The following is a 17444-nucleotide window of genomic DNA, read 5'->3' as shown; positions in this document are numbered from 1 at the left end:
GAATCAATCTAGCCATACAGATGCAGATTCTTTTCATAGCATTTGTTTTCAAGATCACTCTGTCAGTTAACTTAACCAAAAGCAGTATTTTCTGAAAGTAGTAGTAGTCATGTTAACATGTTGACCTTTATTTTTTTCTTCTGAGGTTTGTTTCCACATCCAAAATGTATATATTGTGATTAAAGGTTCACCAGTACTGTCCTTTTCCTATGAACTGCATTAGAGGTGGCTCTATGTCACTCTGTTGTCCCACTGTAAGATTTACCCCCTTCTCAAGCTCTCCTGACAACTACTGTATCTCAGTGCGGTCAGGGACATGACCTGAGGATGTCATGCCAAAATGGCCTTTCAATCTTCTCTCTCGTTGCAGTACGCCCCTGACTGGGATCAGTGACTTCACCACCACCAAGAATAAGATCATTCAGCTGTGTCTGGACCTCACCACCACAGTTCAACAGGTCTGCACCCTCTCTCGCCCTTTCTCACTCACTCACTCACTCACTCACTCACTCACTCACTCACTCACTCACTCACTCACTCACTCACTCACTCACTCACTCACTCACTCACTCACACACAACAGTGCACGAGTAGAGTAACTCTACCCTGAAAAACCACCCCTTCCCTCTTTCCACTCAGGGCAGACTAGCCTATAGGCATACATATATAGGATTAAGTAAAGGAGCAGGGGGTTATGGGAACTGGGGAGAGTGGGGGCTATGACAGGCTACTGGCTTCAGGCTGATGTCATGTCTGAACACAGTACAGGTTAGCTAATGAGGAGACCCCCAACCGTGGTGGTGTTTAATGGCAATCGCAGCCTCTGCGTTTACAGTTTCATAAAAACCTCTGGTGCCCTTTAAAAAGCAGCTGCCGACATTCCGCAGGCTGCATTATTCCCCCGGCCATGTGGTTCCAGTTCCCCCCCCAGCGGGAGAGCATACTATCTTTGTGTACATCCTGTGGAGGATTAATGCACGGTGGGTTGAGGTAGTGGTACGGTGCTCTCCTTCACTGCCACATATTAGATGTTTACCTCCCTTTAAAAAGTAGCAAATCAGCAAACATCCTTCTAGGTTAAATGTGTTTGATTTGGCCACAGGCTGTCAGATTGCTAAGGGTCTGTTTATATCAGATTTATAGAATGAATATTTCCAGGTTGTTTTCCAAACTGGTTATGTATGTATGTAGGCTCTGAAAGAAAACGAAAGGGGTTAGTTAAAGACCCAACAGAGTGCCAAGCTTCTATTTGACAGTTTCTTTCCCCAGGGTATCCCAACAATTGATAAACAGGCGTTTACTTTTTATACACGTAGTGAAAATGGCTGTTGAGACTGCAGGTGCCGCTTTTGAAGGGTTATTGCATCGAGTAATTTCCATTCCCAGAGTGCCGATTGCCTCACCGATGTCTGGGATTTCAGCAGCCCGGTGATTTACTGTTTTGGGTCTCACCCTGGGTGTGGAGGAGGAGGAGGAGAGGGGGAACTGAGGGGAGACATTTCCCACGGAGGCGTTTGAAGTGAAGGGTTTTTGTTGCAGCTTTGCTGTGCTGTACTGTAGGAGACCCCTTGGCCTCCATGGCACTCAGCTGTGTGAGAGGCCCAGGTGGATATCTCTACAGTTCACCCAGGGGCTACATTATCCTGTCAGAGACACATGCAGGAAGTTACCTCCAATGCATGGACCAGTGTATCTCACATAGGCTTCAGACACTCTTGAACTCTCCCAAACGCACTGTGGGGGAGTATCACTGTGATTTTTATGGTGTGGGCGGGCTTCATGAGGTGACATGGCCTTTTCATGAACCTCCACCAAGAACAGGGCTTTTAGGATGGACAATTTATGTCCTGCTGGCTGAATGAACCCTATGTATACATGCACAATAGAGCACCGCAATAAAACAGCGAACATGCAGCCATCTCATCTGACCCGTGAGGTGAGAGCTTGCTCTGTCTTCCTGCATGACGGCAGTCGGGTCAAACACTAAGTGATGAGGTGGAGAGATATTGTGGGAGGAAAGGGAAGACTGGAGGGCAGGTCTGAGTCCTCATGGTGTTTTGATATCTTGTTCTGTAAGATCCTGTACAACAGTCCAGTCTGGTCAGCTGTATGAATGGCTCCATGTTGGAATGTTGTACCAGCAGTCTTCTCTTTTTGCCACTTCATCTCTCGGTTGGACAAATCTCTGGTTACAGATCAAAGGCTGCAGGGCCATCTGGGGAGTCAACTGATCCTAGTCTGCTGTGGGAGGACAACCAGGGCGTGAGGAGGCTGAGGACTCATTGCTTTACCCAGAGAACGTTTCCTCAGTCTTTCCCTCTGGTCTTGGTTTCAATCTGGCATATGTATGAAGAGTGCTTCAGTTCTGTGTTTGATGCAGATACGAGATGATTTTGTGTTCCACAGATCTTCCAAGGGATTATGTAAAAAAGCACAGATCTGAAAGATTATGTCCAAGAATATTACATTCATATTATGCAATAATTATCTGCTTTTGATATAAAACAGTCTGCATGTGATTCACTTTGGCACAGTTTACACAAATCAAATCGGTGGCATATTATGATACTGTTTAGTCAATATTTTTGACCTCAAACCCAATAAATTTGTCTTTTTAGCATATCTGTCTTGACGTGTAGAATGCATTTCAACTTGATGTAGTCATCCAAATATAGACCTATCTATGGCAAAAATATGTACTGGTTTGTGATGGAAGTCATGCCAAATTCTTTCCAAAACCATCACACGTCCTTGGCCGCGTTGGGAAGTAATTGAGGGGGAAGCATTGTGTTTTGGTACCAAAACTGAAACCTATGTTGGTATTTTATGCTGATTAGTTTTCCCTCCATGTTTGTTCTGGCAGTTTGTCACTAGCTAAAGGAAAATAGAGTTTTATACAGTACCAGTCAAAGTTTGGACACATCTACTCATTCCAGGGTTTTTCTTTATTTATACTATTTTGTACATTGTAGAATAATAGTGAAGACATCAAAACTATGAAATAACACATATGGAATAATGTAGTAGCCAAAAAAGTGTTTAACAAATAAAAATATATTTTATATTTGAGATTCTTCAAAGTAGCCACCCTTTGCTTTGATGACAGCTTTGCACACTCTTGGCATTCTTTCAACCAGCTTCACCTGGAATACTTTTCCAACAGTATGGAAGGAGTTCCCACATGCTGAGCACTTGTTGGCTGCTTTTCCTTCACTCTGCAGTCTAACTCGTCTTAAACCATCTCAATTGGATTGAGATCGGGTGATTGTAGAGGCCAGGTCATCTGATGCAGCACTCCATCACTCTCCATCAAATAACCCTTACACAGCCTGGAGGTGTGTTGGGTCATTGTCCTGTTGAAAAACAAATTATAGTCCCACTAAGCGCAAACCACATGGGATGGCGTATCGCTGCAGAATGCTGTGGTAGCCATGCTGGCTAATTGTGCCTTGAATTCTAAATAAATCACTGACAGTATCACCAGCAAAGCACCCCCACACCACCTCCTCTATGCTTCACTGTGGGAACCACACATGCGGAGATCATCTGTTCACCTACTCTGCGTCTCACAAAGACACGCCGGTTTGGAACCAAAAATCTCAAATTTGGACTCATCAGACCAAAGGACAAATTTCCTCCGGTCTAATGTCCATTGCTCGTGCTTCTTGGCCCGAGCAAGTCTCTTCTTATTATTGGTGTCCTTTAGTAGTGGTTTCTTTGCAGCAATTCGACAATGAAGGCCTGATTCACGCAGTCTCCTCTGAACAGTTGATGTTGAGATGGGTCTGTTACTTGAACTCAGTGAAGCATTTATTTGGGTTGCAATTTCTGAGGCTGGCAACTCTCTAATGAACTTAACCTCTGCAGCAGAGGTAACTGCCATAGGAATGTGTAAGGTAGGGGAATATGGAAATTCTCGGTTGTCCCCCATACGTTGTCTGCACAAAGGTCACAGCAGTGGCTAAGCAACAGTGGCTCCTTCTGACCAGCCATAACCAGGGGTCCTTTCACCACCGGACCACAGGCCCCAAGTCCTCCAGCTGTCTTAGGAGGCTGTTACTTCAGCTGTGAGCCCAGGCAGGCCCAGCTGCAGTCTGGGGAAGGGGGACCCTGGGAGAGGGCCAGGGCCGAGGGGCTTCTGTCTGTGGATGACACAGCAGTTACAATAGGATGTTCCCAACTTCTCCACCCCCCTCGTAGTCACACAGCAGCTACTGTTTCTTTCTTTTTTGCCGTAGACTCGCCTATCTATCAAATACATGGGAACCCAGTGCTAAACAGTATTTTGTTTACTGAAGTCTCCAAAGAACAATTCCCCATAAAGGGTGGGATGAGTATGGGTTGTTGGTCACCTTGAAGTTAGAGGATATGGTTCTTACAATGTACCAAGTTGTGTTTTCTAGATGTAAGGTTCCTTTATTTACACTGAAACCCCACTACAAGTTCTGCCATTATATTGTCCACAAGTTTATATAGAGATGTAATTTGACTCAGAAAGCTGTTTTATTGTAGGCCTTGTCCGATACACTACATGACCAAAAGTATGCTCATCGAACAGCTCATTCCAAAAACATGGGCATTAATATGGAGTTGGTCCCCCCTTTGCTACTCTAACAGCCTTCATCCACTCTTCTACAAAGACTTTCCACTAGATGTTGGAATATTGCTGCTGGGATTTGCTTCCATTCAGCCACGAGTATTAGTGAGGTCGGGCACTGATGTTGGGCAATTAGGCCTAGATCGCAATTGACGTTCTAATTCATCCCAAAGGTGTTCGATGGGGTTGAGGTCAGGGCTCTGTGCAGGCCAGTCAAGTTCTTTCACACCGATCTCGACAAACCATTTCTATATGGACCTCGCTTTGTGCACGGGGGCAATGTCATGCTTAAACAGGAAAGGGCCTTCCCCAAACTGTTGCTACAAAGTTGGAAGCACAGAATTGTCTAGAAATGTCATTGTATGCTGTAGCGTTAAGATTTCCCTTCACTGGAGCTAAGGGGCCTAGCCCAAACCATGAAAAACAGCCCCAGACCGTTATTCCTCCTCCACCAAACTTTACAGTTGGCATTGCATTGGGGCAGGTAGCGTTCTCCTGGCATCCGCCGAACACAGATTCGTCCGTCAGACTGCCGGATGGTGAAGAGTGATTCATCACTCCAGAGAAAGTGTTTCAACTGCTCCAGAGTCGAATGGCGGCGAGCTTTACACCACTTCAGCTGACACTTGACATTGCATATGGTGAGCTTAGGCTTGTGTGCGGCTGCTCGGTCATGGAAACCCATTTCATGAAGCTCCCGACGAACAGTTATTGTGCTGACGTTGCTTCCAGAGGCAGTTTGGAACTCTGTAGTGAGTGTTGCAACCAAGGACAGACGGTGGTCCCGTTCTGTGAGCTTGTGTGGCCTACCACTTCTCGGCTGAGTCGTTGCTCCTAGATGTCTCCACTTCATAATAACAGCACTTACAGTGCAGAACCGGAGCAGAAATTTGACGAACTGACTTGTTGGAAAGTTGGTGTCCTATGATGTTGCCCTATGACGGTGCCATGTCGAAAGTCACTGAGCTCTTCAATATGGCCATTCTACTGCCCATGTTTGTCTATGGAGATTGCATGGCTGTGTGCTAGAATTTATACACCTGCCAGCAATGGGTGTGTGGCTGACAATGCCGAATCCACAATTTTGAAGGGTTTTGTGTATACAGTTGAAGTTTATAGTTTACTGCAGGTAGCCTAGTGGTTAGAGCGTTGGACTAGTAACCGAAAGGTTGCAAGATTGAATCCCCGAGCTGACAAGGTAAAAATCTGTCATTCTGCCCCTGAACAAGGCAGTTAACCCACTGTTCCTAGGCCATCATTGAAAATAAGAATTTGTTCTTAACTGACTTGCCTAGTAAAATAAAGGTAAAATACACAAAAATAAACATACACTTAGGTTGGAGTCATTAACTCATTTTTCAACCACTCCACAAATTTCTTGTTAACAAACTATAGTTTTGGCAAGTCGGTTAGGACATCTACTTTGCACATCACACAAGTAATTTTTCCAACAATTGTTTACAGACAGATTATTTCATTTATAATTTCCTGTATCACAATGCCAGTGGGTCAGAAGTTTACATACACTAAGTTGACTGTGCCTTTTAAACGGCTTGGAAAATTCCAGAAAATGATGTCATGGCTTTAGAAGCTTCTGATAGGCTAATTGACATCATTTGAGTCAATTGGAAATGTACCTGTGCATGTATCAAGGCCTGCCTTCAAACGCAGTGCCTCTTTGCTTGACATTGTGGGGAAATCAAAAGACCTCAGAAAAAAGATTGTAGACCTCCACAAGTCTGGTTCATCCTTAGGAGCCATTTCCAAATGCTGGAAGGTACAACGTTCATCTGTACAAACAATAGTACGCAGGTATGAACACCATGTGACCACGCAGCCATCATACCGCTCAGGTTGGAGACGTGTTCTGTCTCCTAGAGATGAACATACTTTGGTGCGAAAAATGCAAATCAATCCCAGAACAACAGCAAAGGACCTTATGAAGATAATGGAGGAAACGGGTACAACAGTATCTATATCCACAGTAAAACGAATCCTATATCGACATAACCTGAAAGGCCGCTCAGCAAGGAAGAAGCCACTGCTCCAAAACCGCTATAAAAATGCCAGACTACGGTTTGCATCTGCACATGGGGACAAAGATCGTACTTTTTGGAGAAATGTCCTCTGGTCTGATGAAATAAAAATAGAACTGTTTGGCCATAATGACCATCATTATGTTTGTAGGAAAAAGGGGGAGGCTTGCAAGCCGAAGAACATCATCCCAACCGTGATGCACGAGGGTGGCAAAATCATGTTGTGGGGGTGCTTTGCTGCAGGAGGGACTGGTGCACTTCACAAAATAGATGCCATCATGAGGTAGGAAAATTGTGGATATATTGAAGCAACATCTCAAGACATCAGTCAGGAAGTTAAAGCTTGGTCGCAAATGGGTCTTCCAAATGGACAATCAAATCACATTTATTTATATAGCCCTTCGTATATCAGCTGATCTCAAAGTGCTGTACAGAAACCCAGCCTAAAACCCCAAACAGCAAGCAATGCAGGTGTAGAAGCACGGTGGCTAAGAAATACTCCATAGAAAGGCAAAAACCTAGGAAGAAACCTAGAGAGGAACCAGGCTATGAGGGGTGGCCAGTCCTCTTCTGGCTGTGCTGGGTGGAGATTATAATAGAACATGGCCAAGATGTTCAAATGCTCATAAAAGACTATGACCCCAAGCATACTTCCAAAGTTGTGGCAAAATGGTTTAAGGACAACAAAGTCAAGGTATTGGAGTGGCCATCACAAAGCCCTGACCTCACTCCTCTAGAAAATTTGTGGGCAGAACTGAAAAAGCGTGAGCGAGCAAGGAGGCCTACAAACCTAACTTAGTTACACCAGCTCTGTCAGGAGGAATGGGCCAAAATTCACCCAACTTATTGTGGGAAGCTTGAGGAAGGCTACCCAATACGTTTGACCCTCGTTAAACAATTTATATTCAATGCTGCCAAATACTAATTGATGTATGTAAACTTCTGTGATGAAAGAAATAAAAGCTCAAATAAGTAATTTTCTCTAATATTATTCTGACATTTCACATTCTTAAAATAAAGTGGTGATCCTAACTGACCTAAGACAGGGAATTTGTCCTAGGATTAAATGTCAGGAATTGTGAAAAACTTAAATGTAATTGGCTAAGGTGTATGTAAACTTCCGACTTAAACTGTATATAGTATATATCTGGATATTTGATCACATATTTGCCTATCCCCTATACCTTGTTTTTATTTACTTTCTTTGCTGTGAAAGAACCTCTTCCTGTGTTTTGATGTGGAGCATTGAAACGCAGCCCAGCTAACATGTCTCTCCTCCTCCACAGGACTGCACTGTTTACGAGATGGAGGAAAAGATCCTGGAAGTTGTAAGTTTATCTCCCCTCTTTTGTTGTTTCCACATTCCCGCTTTCTATAGTAGCACTCCGGGAAAGACTGTTTGAACCTTTTGGGGAGACGTAGCTCTATAATGCGTTACATGGAGATTAGGTGACTTGCTTACAGGGCAGTCTCCCTCAGCGATAATAGTGTAGGCAGGGGCTATGGCACTTTGGTAAAAGAGGTGTCTAAAATGTGCCCTGGCCATCAATCAGTTTCCTGTCCCTGTCCAGACTCTGAGCTGACACTGGACTTCTTCCCTCTCAGACACCCTTATTGTAATCATTTTTGTTTTGTACATTTACCCTGTTTTCTCCACAAGTTTGTGATATCCAATTGGTAGTTAGTGTTGTCCCATCGCTGCAACTCCCCTACAGACTCAGGAAAGGCGGCCATCGAGAGCCATGTGCCCTCCGAAACACGACCCTGCCAAGGCGCACTGCTTCTTGACACACTGCTTGCTTAACCCGGAAGCCAGTCGCACCAATGTGTTGGAGGAAACACTGTCCAGCTGGCGAGGGAAGTCTGCTTGCAGGTGCCCAGCCCACCACAAGGAGTCGCTAGAGCGCGATGGGATAAGGAAATCCCATCCGGTCAAACCCTCCCCTAACCCTGACGACGCTGGGCCAATTGTGCGTCGCCTCATGGGTCTCCCGACCACAGCCAGCTGTGACACAGCCTGGAATTGAACCCAGGTCTGTAGTGATGCCTCAACTACTGCGATGCAGTGCCTTAGACCGCTGCACCACTCGAGAGGCCCCCCTCTGACACCCTTGATGAACTCTGCTGCAGACACACAAAATAGCTAGACTTCTGTCTACACTGTTTAGTGTCTTCTCCATGCCGAACTTGTTGTTCAATGAACTGTCCCGGGAAAAGTCTTCTAGTTACAGCCTGGTCCCAATCAATGGTGAATAGTAGCATTTCAGTCATTTTCTTGTTTCTTTACAAATTCCTGTCAAATGATCTGGTTATAGACTTGTGTGGTCAACCGAAAATTCAATTTGAGCTAAAATAAGTTTGATTTAACGTTTGACTGTCCACATCTGTATGTAGGCACAATTGTGTTGTTGTGAGTGTTCACACATGATGCTTGTTTCTCGCCTGAGAAGAAAAAGTTATTTCTTCTCTGAGCATCACTAAAATGCCCCCACTAATGATGACAAAGTGGTGAGATTGTCCATAATGACCTAGAAAGGGGGGGGGGGGGGGAACATTGATGACCCTCACCCCCCTCCTCTCTCCCTCACCCCTCTTCCCTGGGGAGGGTGATAATGTCCCCAGAGACTTGCTGCTGAGGGACAGGGCCTCTCGTCACCAGACCGCTGGCCGGCAGTCCACCCCTAACACTGCATGAATGCAGACAGCCAAAGAAATAACACCTCTGGTGACAGGCGGTAGCTACATAATCACAATCATGTGACAGGACATTAAATCACTGGGCTGGTCATGTAATCACAGCAGTCATAAAAGCACACAGTCACTGTTTGACAATAAGACTTAAATCAAATTAATTTGATGAGATGGATTCATGAAATTCCATGAGATTTTGTTTTCATTCTTTGGGTTGTTTGTTTGGTTTTCCTGTCTTGCTTAAAGTGGTTTCCTCCCCCCTCTCTCATTGCAGTCCAAGGTCCTGAACAGCATCTGTGACCAGACCATGAGAACAACCTCTGACCCTCTGATGAGCCAATCAGCATGCTTGGATGAAGTTCTGCTCAACAACATCAAGCCTGGGGAGGGACTGGTGAGGAATGCTGCATGGGAGTTTCCAGTTTAACCCCAAACCCACTGAATTACAAGCTACATTTATCTAGTGTACCTCAACTTTCTCACAAGTTCAAACTTTCTCAGAAATTCATGTTCCTTATGTTCATATTCCTACAGGGTATGTACATCAAATCCACCTATGATGGACTTCATGTCATCACAGGGACCACAGAGCATGTAAGTATTGTGGCCACAGAGGAACAATTTAGTAGATCTTAGTGAAAACCATCCTAGTGAACGCACCTTGCTCCTTTTGTTCAGTTAGTCTAAATGTGCACCTTTTTGTCGGTCTTATCTACTTCTCACGGTTCAATATACATCCTGTTGGTATAGCAACTCTTAATGTTTTGCATAAACAATAGTTGCCAAGTTCTGATGGGGAGACAGTTAAGGGTGGGCTTCAAACAGTACATCTTCTTTCCAACCCAACCTGCCCCCCCCCCCTCCCATTCTGAGGGTGCTCAAGGGCATTGCTGTTTACCACTGAGCTAGGATAGCAGTGTAAATGTGTTCCTTACCAAGCAGTGGAGAGAGGCGTTTAGAGGTTAAATAATATAGCTGTTCCTGTCTTCATCATCCATTTAAGAATCACAAACTTCAACAGTAAAGCATCCTCCTTCAGAGAAATGTTGGCAGCAGCGCCATTACAGCCTAATTATCATGCCTCCAGTCGTTAAGGATGAATCCAACCTTAACTCATCATATGACTCATTCATTCCTTTGACATTCACATGCATAATGTGACGACGTATTCATAAAGAGGGCGTTTGTGTTGTTTAGTCAGAGTTATGTAAAATGTATATTTCCTCAGGGGCTTATTAAGTGGTCTGTTTCATAACAAGCCCATACATGGCACTTCTGACGACAAAGCGAACCGATGAAGGTGGAGTTATCCAGGGGCTAATACTACATGAAGGTGTTGTCTCTGAGCTAGGGGGGTTTGTATACTAATCCTGTCCTCTCCTCTCTGTGTTGTCAGTCCCCGGCAGACATGACCAGGAAGATCCATGGGGGTGATGAGGTGATCCAGGTCAACCAGCAGACAGTGGTGAGCGCCCGGCACCTGTTATCTCTGAAACCTGTCACAGAGAAAGGTTCAAGCAGTTGGAATGTGTTCCTTGCAGTTGACCTGACTACAGTGTGACATAATGATTTCATAGGGGGGGAAGTCTTCTAGTTTCTTGCTGTGCCTCTTTCTGTTGTCCTCCGCTATGATGTACTGACACTGATCGATCTGTGCTGCTGTGCCTTGTCTCAGGTGGGCTGGCAGCTGAAGAACCTGGTTGGGAAGCTGAGAGAGGACCCTAAAGGTGTAGTCCTGCTGCTGAAGAAGAGACCTACAGGCACCTGCGGGTTCACACCTGCCCCTCTCAAGAACATGCGCTGGAAACCGCCCATGGCGCAGGTGCCCACCCCAAACCCCTTAATCTTTTACTTGGGTGTTCTTACCAAAGCAGTGTTATGGTTATTGTTCATATTACCTTTTGTTGGATGTGCCTCATGAGGGAGTATGGAGAAATGTTTGAGTGTAACAAGCCTAGACAAGTGTAGGAACCAGCCTGAGAGTTGGAGGAAAATATCCTGGAAGCTGCAGGGCTGAGGACAATGCAGAGCTGTTCTCCATTCAGTGATGGCATCCAAATAAACAACAGCTACTGTACTCACACACTGGTGATGATGTCACTCAGACTGTGTCATCAGTAGTGGCAGCCAGCAGTCTGAGTCAGTCTGCAGAGACAGGAGATAGCATCTCCTTCAGTGGAGAATGTAGCTGCTTTGGAAGTGGTTTGTGTAGGTGTGTGTAGAATCAGATCAACATCCAGCAGTAGGGTAGGAATCCTCAGTAGTATGGCCTGTATGATGGGGCTGGGCGGCAGGGTAGCCTAGTGGTTAGAGCATTGGACTAGTAACCGAAAGGTTGCAAGTTCAAATCCCTGAGCTGACAAGGTACAAATCTGTCGTTCTGCCCCTGAACAGGCAGTTAACCCACTGTTCCTAGGCCGTCATTGAAAATAAGAATTTGTTCTTAACTGACTTGTCTAGTTAAATAAAGGTATAATAATAAAATAAAGTCTCCATGGATGACAAGTTTTTCAATAGGTCGCTCAGTGATTCAGCTCACTGGGTACAGCTTGGGTACACCCTCTTTTGAGAACGTTCAATCCCCAAAGGTTTGCTTTAGCGGAGAATCAAGTCTCTGAGGGTCCAGACAAAATCTGTGTTAATAAAGTTATGTAATGGTAATCCAATTCACCACTTTTTTCATATGGGAACAATTAGGATCTGGCTAAGCTCTTACCCACAGCAATGCACCTGAGCCACGACTGCAGTAACTGGGGCTCCACAGGGAACAATAGGTTGTTGTAACCGAACCTGTGCTCTGGTCCTGGCACTGCCTTGTTATGCCTCTGGAGGCTGCTTCTGCCTTGGGAAAATCAGATCACATATCAGACCAGAGATGGTTTCACTTAACAAAGAACCTTTCATCACAAAGATACCAGATCACTCTGGACTTGTCCACCGCCGTGTTTGAACAGGGTGTCAGGAATCAAAGCTCCACATCTTGGGTTTAATGATAAGAGAGGGGCGTCGGTGTGTTAAACAATGGTTGATCACACAGTGATTCAGGAGTGACACAGGGTTCTACAGGTATCCTGGTAATAGGGGAGGAGGTGAGCGTAGACGTACCAGTATTTACTGTGTTTGATGCAGAGTGAAACTGAACATGGTCAATTTACCAAGTAGTGTGGTTTTAAAATAGCACCACAGCTGTGGTAGAATCGTATGGTTTCTTAAAACTATGTTGCTGCAGCTATTTTGGATTATCCTCAAAATCCTTCCATTCATTAGATACTACTGCACTGTCGGAGCTAGGAACACAAGCATTTTGCTACACCCGCAATAACATCTGCTAAATATGTGTATGTGACCAATAAAACGTGATTTGATTCTCTAAATAGGGTAGAATAGATTTAAAGAGACATAGGCAAATATAATGTGGGGAAGGGGATACCTAGTCAGTGACCTGCCATATGTAGGATAATCCAGCTCCTTCCTAACAAGTAGTGTTTAGAATGACTTGGTTAGGGTATGTAAACACAGCAGAAGAGACTTTAGGTAATCAACCATCCGTTATTGTAATGAATGTTAGAAGTTTAAAAATGTGACAAGTCATCGGCTAGAGTAGACTATAGGATGTGGCAAAAGGGGGAAACACTCTTCCTTGCCAACAAGTTACGTTTAGATTTTATCGTAGACATAATAGGTAATAGGTCCTATGAGGGGAGCATTTTTCTGACAGATTGTATTTTTTTGTTCTTTTTTATTTCAGAGTACTCCTTCCCTGAACAAAACCCAGTCTCCAGGCTGTTCCACAGACAGCTCCACCAAGGAGAAACCAGCCATCCTGGACCTGTACATCCCCCCTCCCCCCTCAGTACCCTACACCCCACGATGTGTACCCCTGTAAGTACACTATGCCCAGGAGGGTTACCAGGAAAAACCTTAGGCTCAAGTTATAGGTTTAGAATTTGCTGTGTTCTGGCCCTATGCTACAGGGTGAGTCAAGGGTCTGTGTGGGCCCCTGTAACCCTGCATTGAGGGAGTCGTGCGCCCACAGACAGCCTACACTCATTCTCCAGCTCCATGCTCCTGGCTTTGAAGTCTGGATAATGAGTGGTTCAGCTCCCTGATCATTCGCCACTCTCCTCTTGCCTATAAACCCCCACAGCAGAGCACATTCATTTGTGCCGACTCCATCCAGCTCCGCTCACGCCACAGCCAGACCTTATGCAACAGTCTCTCTGTTTCATCTGCCTCCTCAGACACCCTCCCTCTCTCACTGTATCTCTCCCTCTCTGTCCATGTATGCCAGTGACCAGGCTGTTGCTGCATTCACCATGTTTACCAGATAGTGAATCATCCTTTTTTTGCCGTTTAGTGTACTCTCACATACACAGCAACTTTAGTTAGGAACTGAGCAAAAGCATAAAGCAAATTTGACAGATTATTTTATCTCCCTCCTTGTGTTCTCACCTATATGAAATGGGACATTGCTAAACAGTATTTTCTGTCCACAGAGAGAGTAAGATCAGCTCGTACTCGAGCATCAGTAAGATCAGACCAAAGGGTTCGGAGTCGCCCAACTCCTTCCTGGACCTGGAGAGTCGAAAACGCTTCACCATCGCAGACTACGAGAAGATGGGTGTGGCCTACCCCATCGAGGCCAATGTAATTCAGCCCAGGATGAGGGAACGCATCACCTCATCTCGTGGTTAGTAGTATCCTACCCCACAGTAACCGCACACACACACACAAGGCCCACTCGTTATACAATTCAAGACAATATTCAAAACCAGTGAACCAAAATATTCAAACTTTTTGTATTTCTGCTTAGGTAAGCCCCGCCCCCTCTCCATGCCAGTGGACACCTGTCTTGGAGTGGCAGACACCTATGCCAAGCCCTGGACACAAGGCCGGAAAGGTAACAAACACACACCATCTTCTGAGTTACTGCAGAACAACAACTTAACCACCAGAAATCTAATTGACCACAACCTCAATCAGATTATCCAGTTCACACCTTCAACAGCTAAATACATGAGAACAAATTATAGAATTCACCCCTCCAATGACCTTGGAGGCATGGCACCTCTGCTTAATTTACCAATGAATGAACCATGTGATTAGTGTCAACCCAGAGCCATACTCTAGCTCTTGCCTGGATTGGTTTAACTAGAGTTTACAGCAACAAGATCAGTTCCTCATCCTCTGGTCTCCTTGGAGAGAACAGACACATGGCTATGAATGCACAGACAGAGCTTTCAAACAGTCTCTCTGCTGGAGACCCAATTACACTGCAATGGTAGAGGAGTGGGTGAATGTTTTAATTGGCTGAGATGCCTGTGCAATTCTCCTCCACAGCCAACACATGCTGTAGAGATCCAGAGTACTCCTCTTTTAATGGGACAGTGCTTCTCTATAATACATTTAAGGCCTACTGAAGATATGCCCTAAAATCAACAAGTTATTCTCAACAACGTGCATTTGTACAAAGTATAACTTTTTTTTGTAAGATAATTGTACTAAATATGTGCATTTCCCCTCCAGGCGAGGATCTCCTGTACAGATACCTGAGCAACGAGCGGATCCCCACCATTGCTGAGGAGGTCCCATTAGTGGCGCCGCCCTACAGGCCAGTGGGGGAAAAGCAGCTGGTCCGAGGGGTGGACCACATCCGGGGCAGCCGCTACTATGCCAACCAGGACCTCCACAACAGCGCCACCATCCCCTACCAGGACCACGACCTGGGCAGCAAAAAGACCCCCGTAGCCCCCACCTCCAAACGCCCCCCGGCAGAGCCCTCGCTACTGGTCAGTTGGATCACGCGGCTTAAGCTATTGACTCACTGATGATGCGCTTCCTGTCCGGGGCTTCCTGTTCCTGTCTGTCTTCTTCTCAGTGCTTTTTGTCCTCCGGCTGTTTGCAATGGGCTCTCCCCTCTCACACTTTCTCCCTGCCTCCCTGCCTACCCAGTGTTACTACTACTGTACTATTACACCACCATGAGTTAGTAGTTAACTCACTGTCTTCTGTTGCATCACTTCTAACCAATCCCAATCCCAGTCCCCTACCAACCAATCCCATCTCAGCTGCACAATCAGATAAACATAGGAATACTCAGTGAGCTGGCTGCCACACCAGCACATGCATGCAAACTTGTATTTGGAGGTAGAGGTTTTACCAAGAGGAAATGTATGTCTATCTGTCTACAAATGGACAAGAGGAGTTATTCAGGTTTTTAGCACATTTCGGCCTTGTACCTTCACAGGAACAATTAAAAAAACAAAACCATTTTGTAAGTTATATCACCTTGTTATCACTGAGATAGGCTACTCCCTGCAAAATTGTTACATTTTCACTTGCCAATGGTGTGTTTTTATATGAGAAAGAAAAAGGCTTTTCTACAGGTTTTGCTGTACTTGTATTAGCTTTTAGCTGTTTATTTCATGTCATGACCTTGTTAGCATTGTTAAACTATACACTGCCAGTGGTTGCCTCTTTTAAAAGCTATGCATATAGGAACTCTTTTCTGTCCTTTGACAGATTGATGTTGCATTGGCGAGTAACAAAATACTGTTTCAACGTACCAGTGATTTATTTTCCCTGTGTTCAAAGCCATGCACTCTTCTCTGTGCAGTCCCATGTCCTGCCTTGTTCTGGAGGCTGTATAAACACTGCTCTGTGATTACCCTGCTCAAAGGATGCTCCCAGCTGTTTGTCTACAATTAGCCTTGTGAACAAAGATGTGTAGGTTAAATACATTTCTGGAGTCACTGGCTAGTGTCTTCTGTTATCTTCACCGATAGCCTAGCAAGATACTATGGATAGCTTACAACAAGTGTTAAAACACGAGTTTAACTGACAGTATTATTAAATACCACGAGATGTCACAATGTTTAAAAAAACTATTTTTTATACAATTGTACCTTTTATACCTGCCTTTTGTAACATTTCGATAGTATATTATTAAAGGTGCAGTTGATTCCAGTTTTAATTTGTTTGTCTTTATTTTCATTTATTTTTACTGACGAATTAGATCAAATGTATTGTTATATTGGTACTTGTCCAAAACCTCTGAGTTAGTTAGAATTGTCACTTTCAGTGTCTGTATTCACCATAGAGGAGCACTTCAGGGGCATTAACCTATTCACGGACTCTGTCCTGATTTGCTTGACCTTTGAGAATGAACTCTACTTCTGTTTTCGAAGCATGTGGTAAAACTGGATAGCCAAGCTAAAGTTACATTCTCCCTCTGTCTCTGTGGCCATGCTTATTATACAACTGCATTTTTATAACTTAAATTAACATATGTTCTAGTTAGGGAGAATTATGCATATGTCATATTGGACTGTCAAGATATCTTGCTTGACATATGCGGTCTTTTAACCTCTGTATGCCTTCACCTACATCTGAATTGCACTCGGGACTCGCGTTGTTATTTTCTTTGTTACATTTTATCCCAAAAAAGCTGGCAGACCAATTGGATTTAGAAAATCATAACACTAGAGAAGAACAACATTGATTTTGGCACATTTCTAAATCAAAATAAAAGGAATGATTCATTAATCTCCCTGCCCCTCTGCCTCTTTCTGTTTCCCTGCATGATTTTACTGGTTGTCTGGGGGCCACCTGTTAATGATCTAATGTCTCTTTTTCCTAACCTTCTCTGAGCCCTGCCCTGCCCTAGCCTGCCCAGCTATGATAACCTGCCGTCCTTACTAATCTGCATGTGCTGAGTGTCTGTGGTGGAACAGTATACCACCTGCTCTTTGCTGCTTCTCCCTGCTATATTTACTTGCGTCTAACAAAAGCCACAGCCTTGCATGATGTTGATGTGAAAAGGGAAAGATGAATGTTGACAGATTTGCCCTCTTCTATTCACCATTTTCTTTGCAGGAGAATTGTTGGTGTGTTCAGTGACATGCTCCCTACTTTCTTTATATATGAGAAGCTTTGGGCCAAATCAGCGATTGTGCCATGCACATAACACATTAAATCAACACTGATAGGAATTAGCTGCTTAAATGTTATGTCCTTAAAACATCAAGGATTTACTTGAATATCCAATTCTGGGGCTACTGTAGAGCAGCTCTTGCCTCCATTGCCTTTCAATGATCTGAGCAAAACAGTCCAATGTGGTA

General features: G+C 44.6%; 1 protein-coding gene across 2 annotated transcripts in view; it reads left to right on the top strand.

The window, feature by feature from the left end:
* The window catches only part of LOC129812700 (connector enhancer of kinase suppressor of ras 3-like), a 72332-nt gene that overhangs the window by 36602 nt on the left and 18286 nt on the right, over positions 1-17444 (top strand). For both annotated transcript variants that reach the window (XM_055864506.1, XM_055864507.1), the window contains exons 4-13: positions 371-458; positions 7920-7961; positions 9599-9718; positions 9859-9918; positions 10721-10789; positions 11000-11146; positions 13073-13206; positions 13821-14014; positions 14138-14224; positions 14851-15113. In XM_055864506.1, coding sequence (XP_055720481.1) covers positions 371-458; positions 7920-7961; positions 9599-9718; positions 9859-9918; positions 10721-10789; positions 11000-11146; positions 13073-13206; positions 13821-14014; positions 14138-14224; positions 14851-15113 — 1204 coding nt within the window. The remainder of the gene's footprint in view (positions 1-370; positions 459-7919; positions 7962-9598; positions 9719-9858; positions 9919-10720; positions 10790-10999; positions 11147-13072; positions 13207-13820; positions 14015-14137; positions 14225-14850; positions 15114-17444) is intronic.

The sequence above is a fragment of the Salvelinus fontinalis genome, chromosome 16 (genome assembly GCF_029448725.1).
Source record: "Salvelinus fontinalis isolate EN_2023a chromosome 16, ASM2944872v1, whole genome shotgun sequence".
Lineage (NCBI taxonomy): Eukaryota > Metazoa > Chordata > Actinopteri > Salmoniformes > Salmonidae > Salvelinus > Salvelinus fontinalis.
Note: the sequence above shows the minus strand (reverse complement) of the source record. Positions and strands in the feature narration are given on the sequence as shown.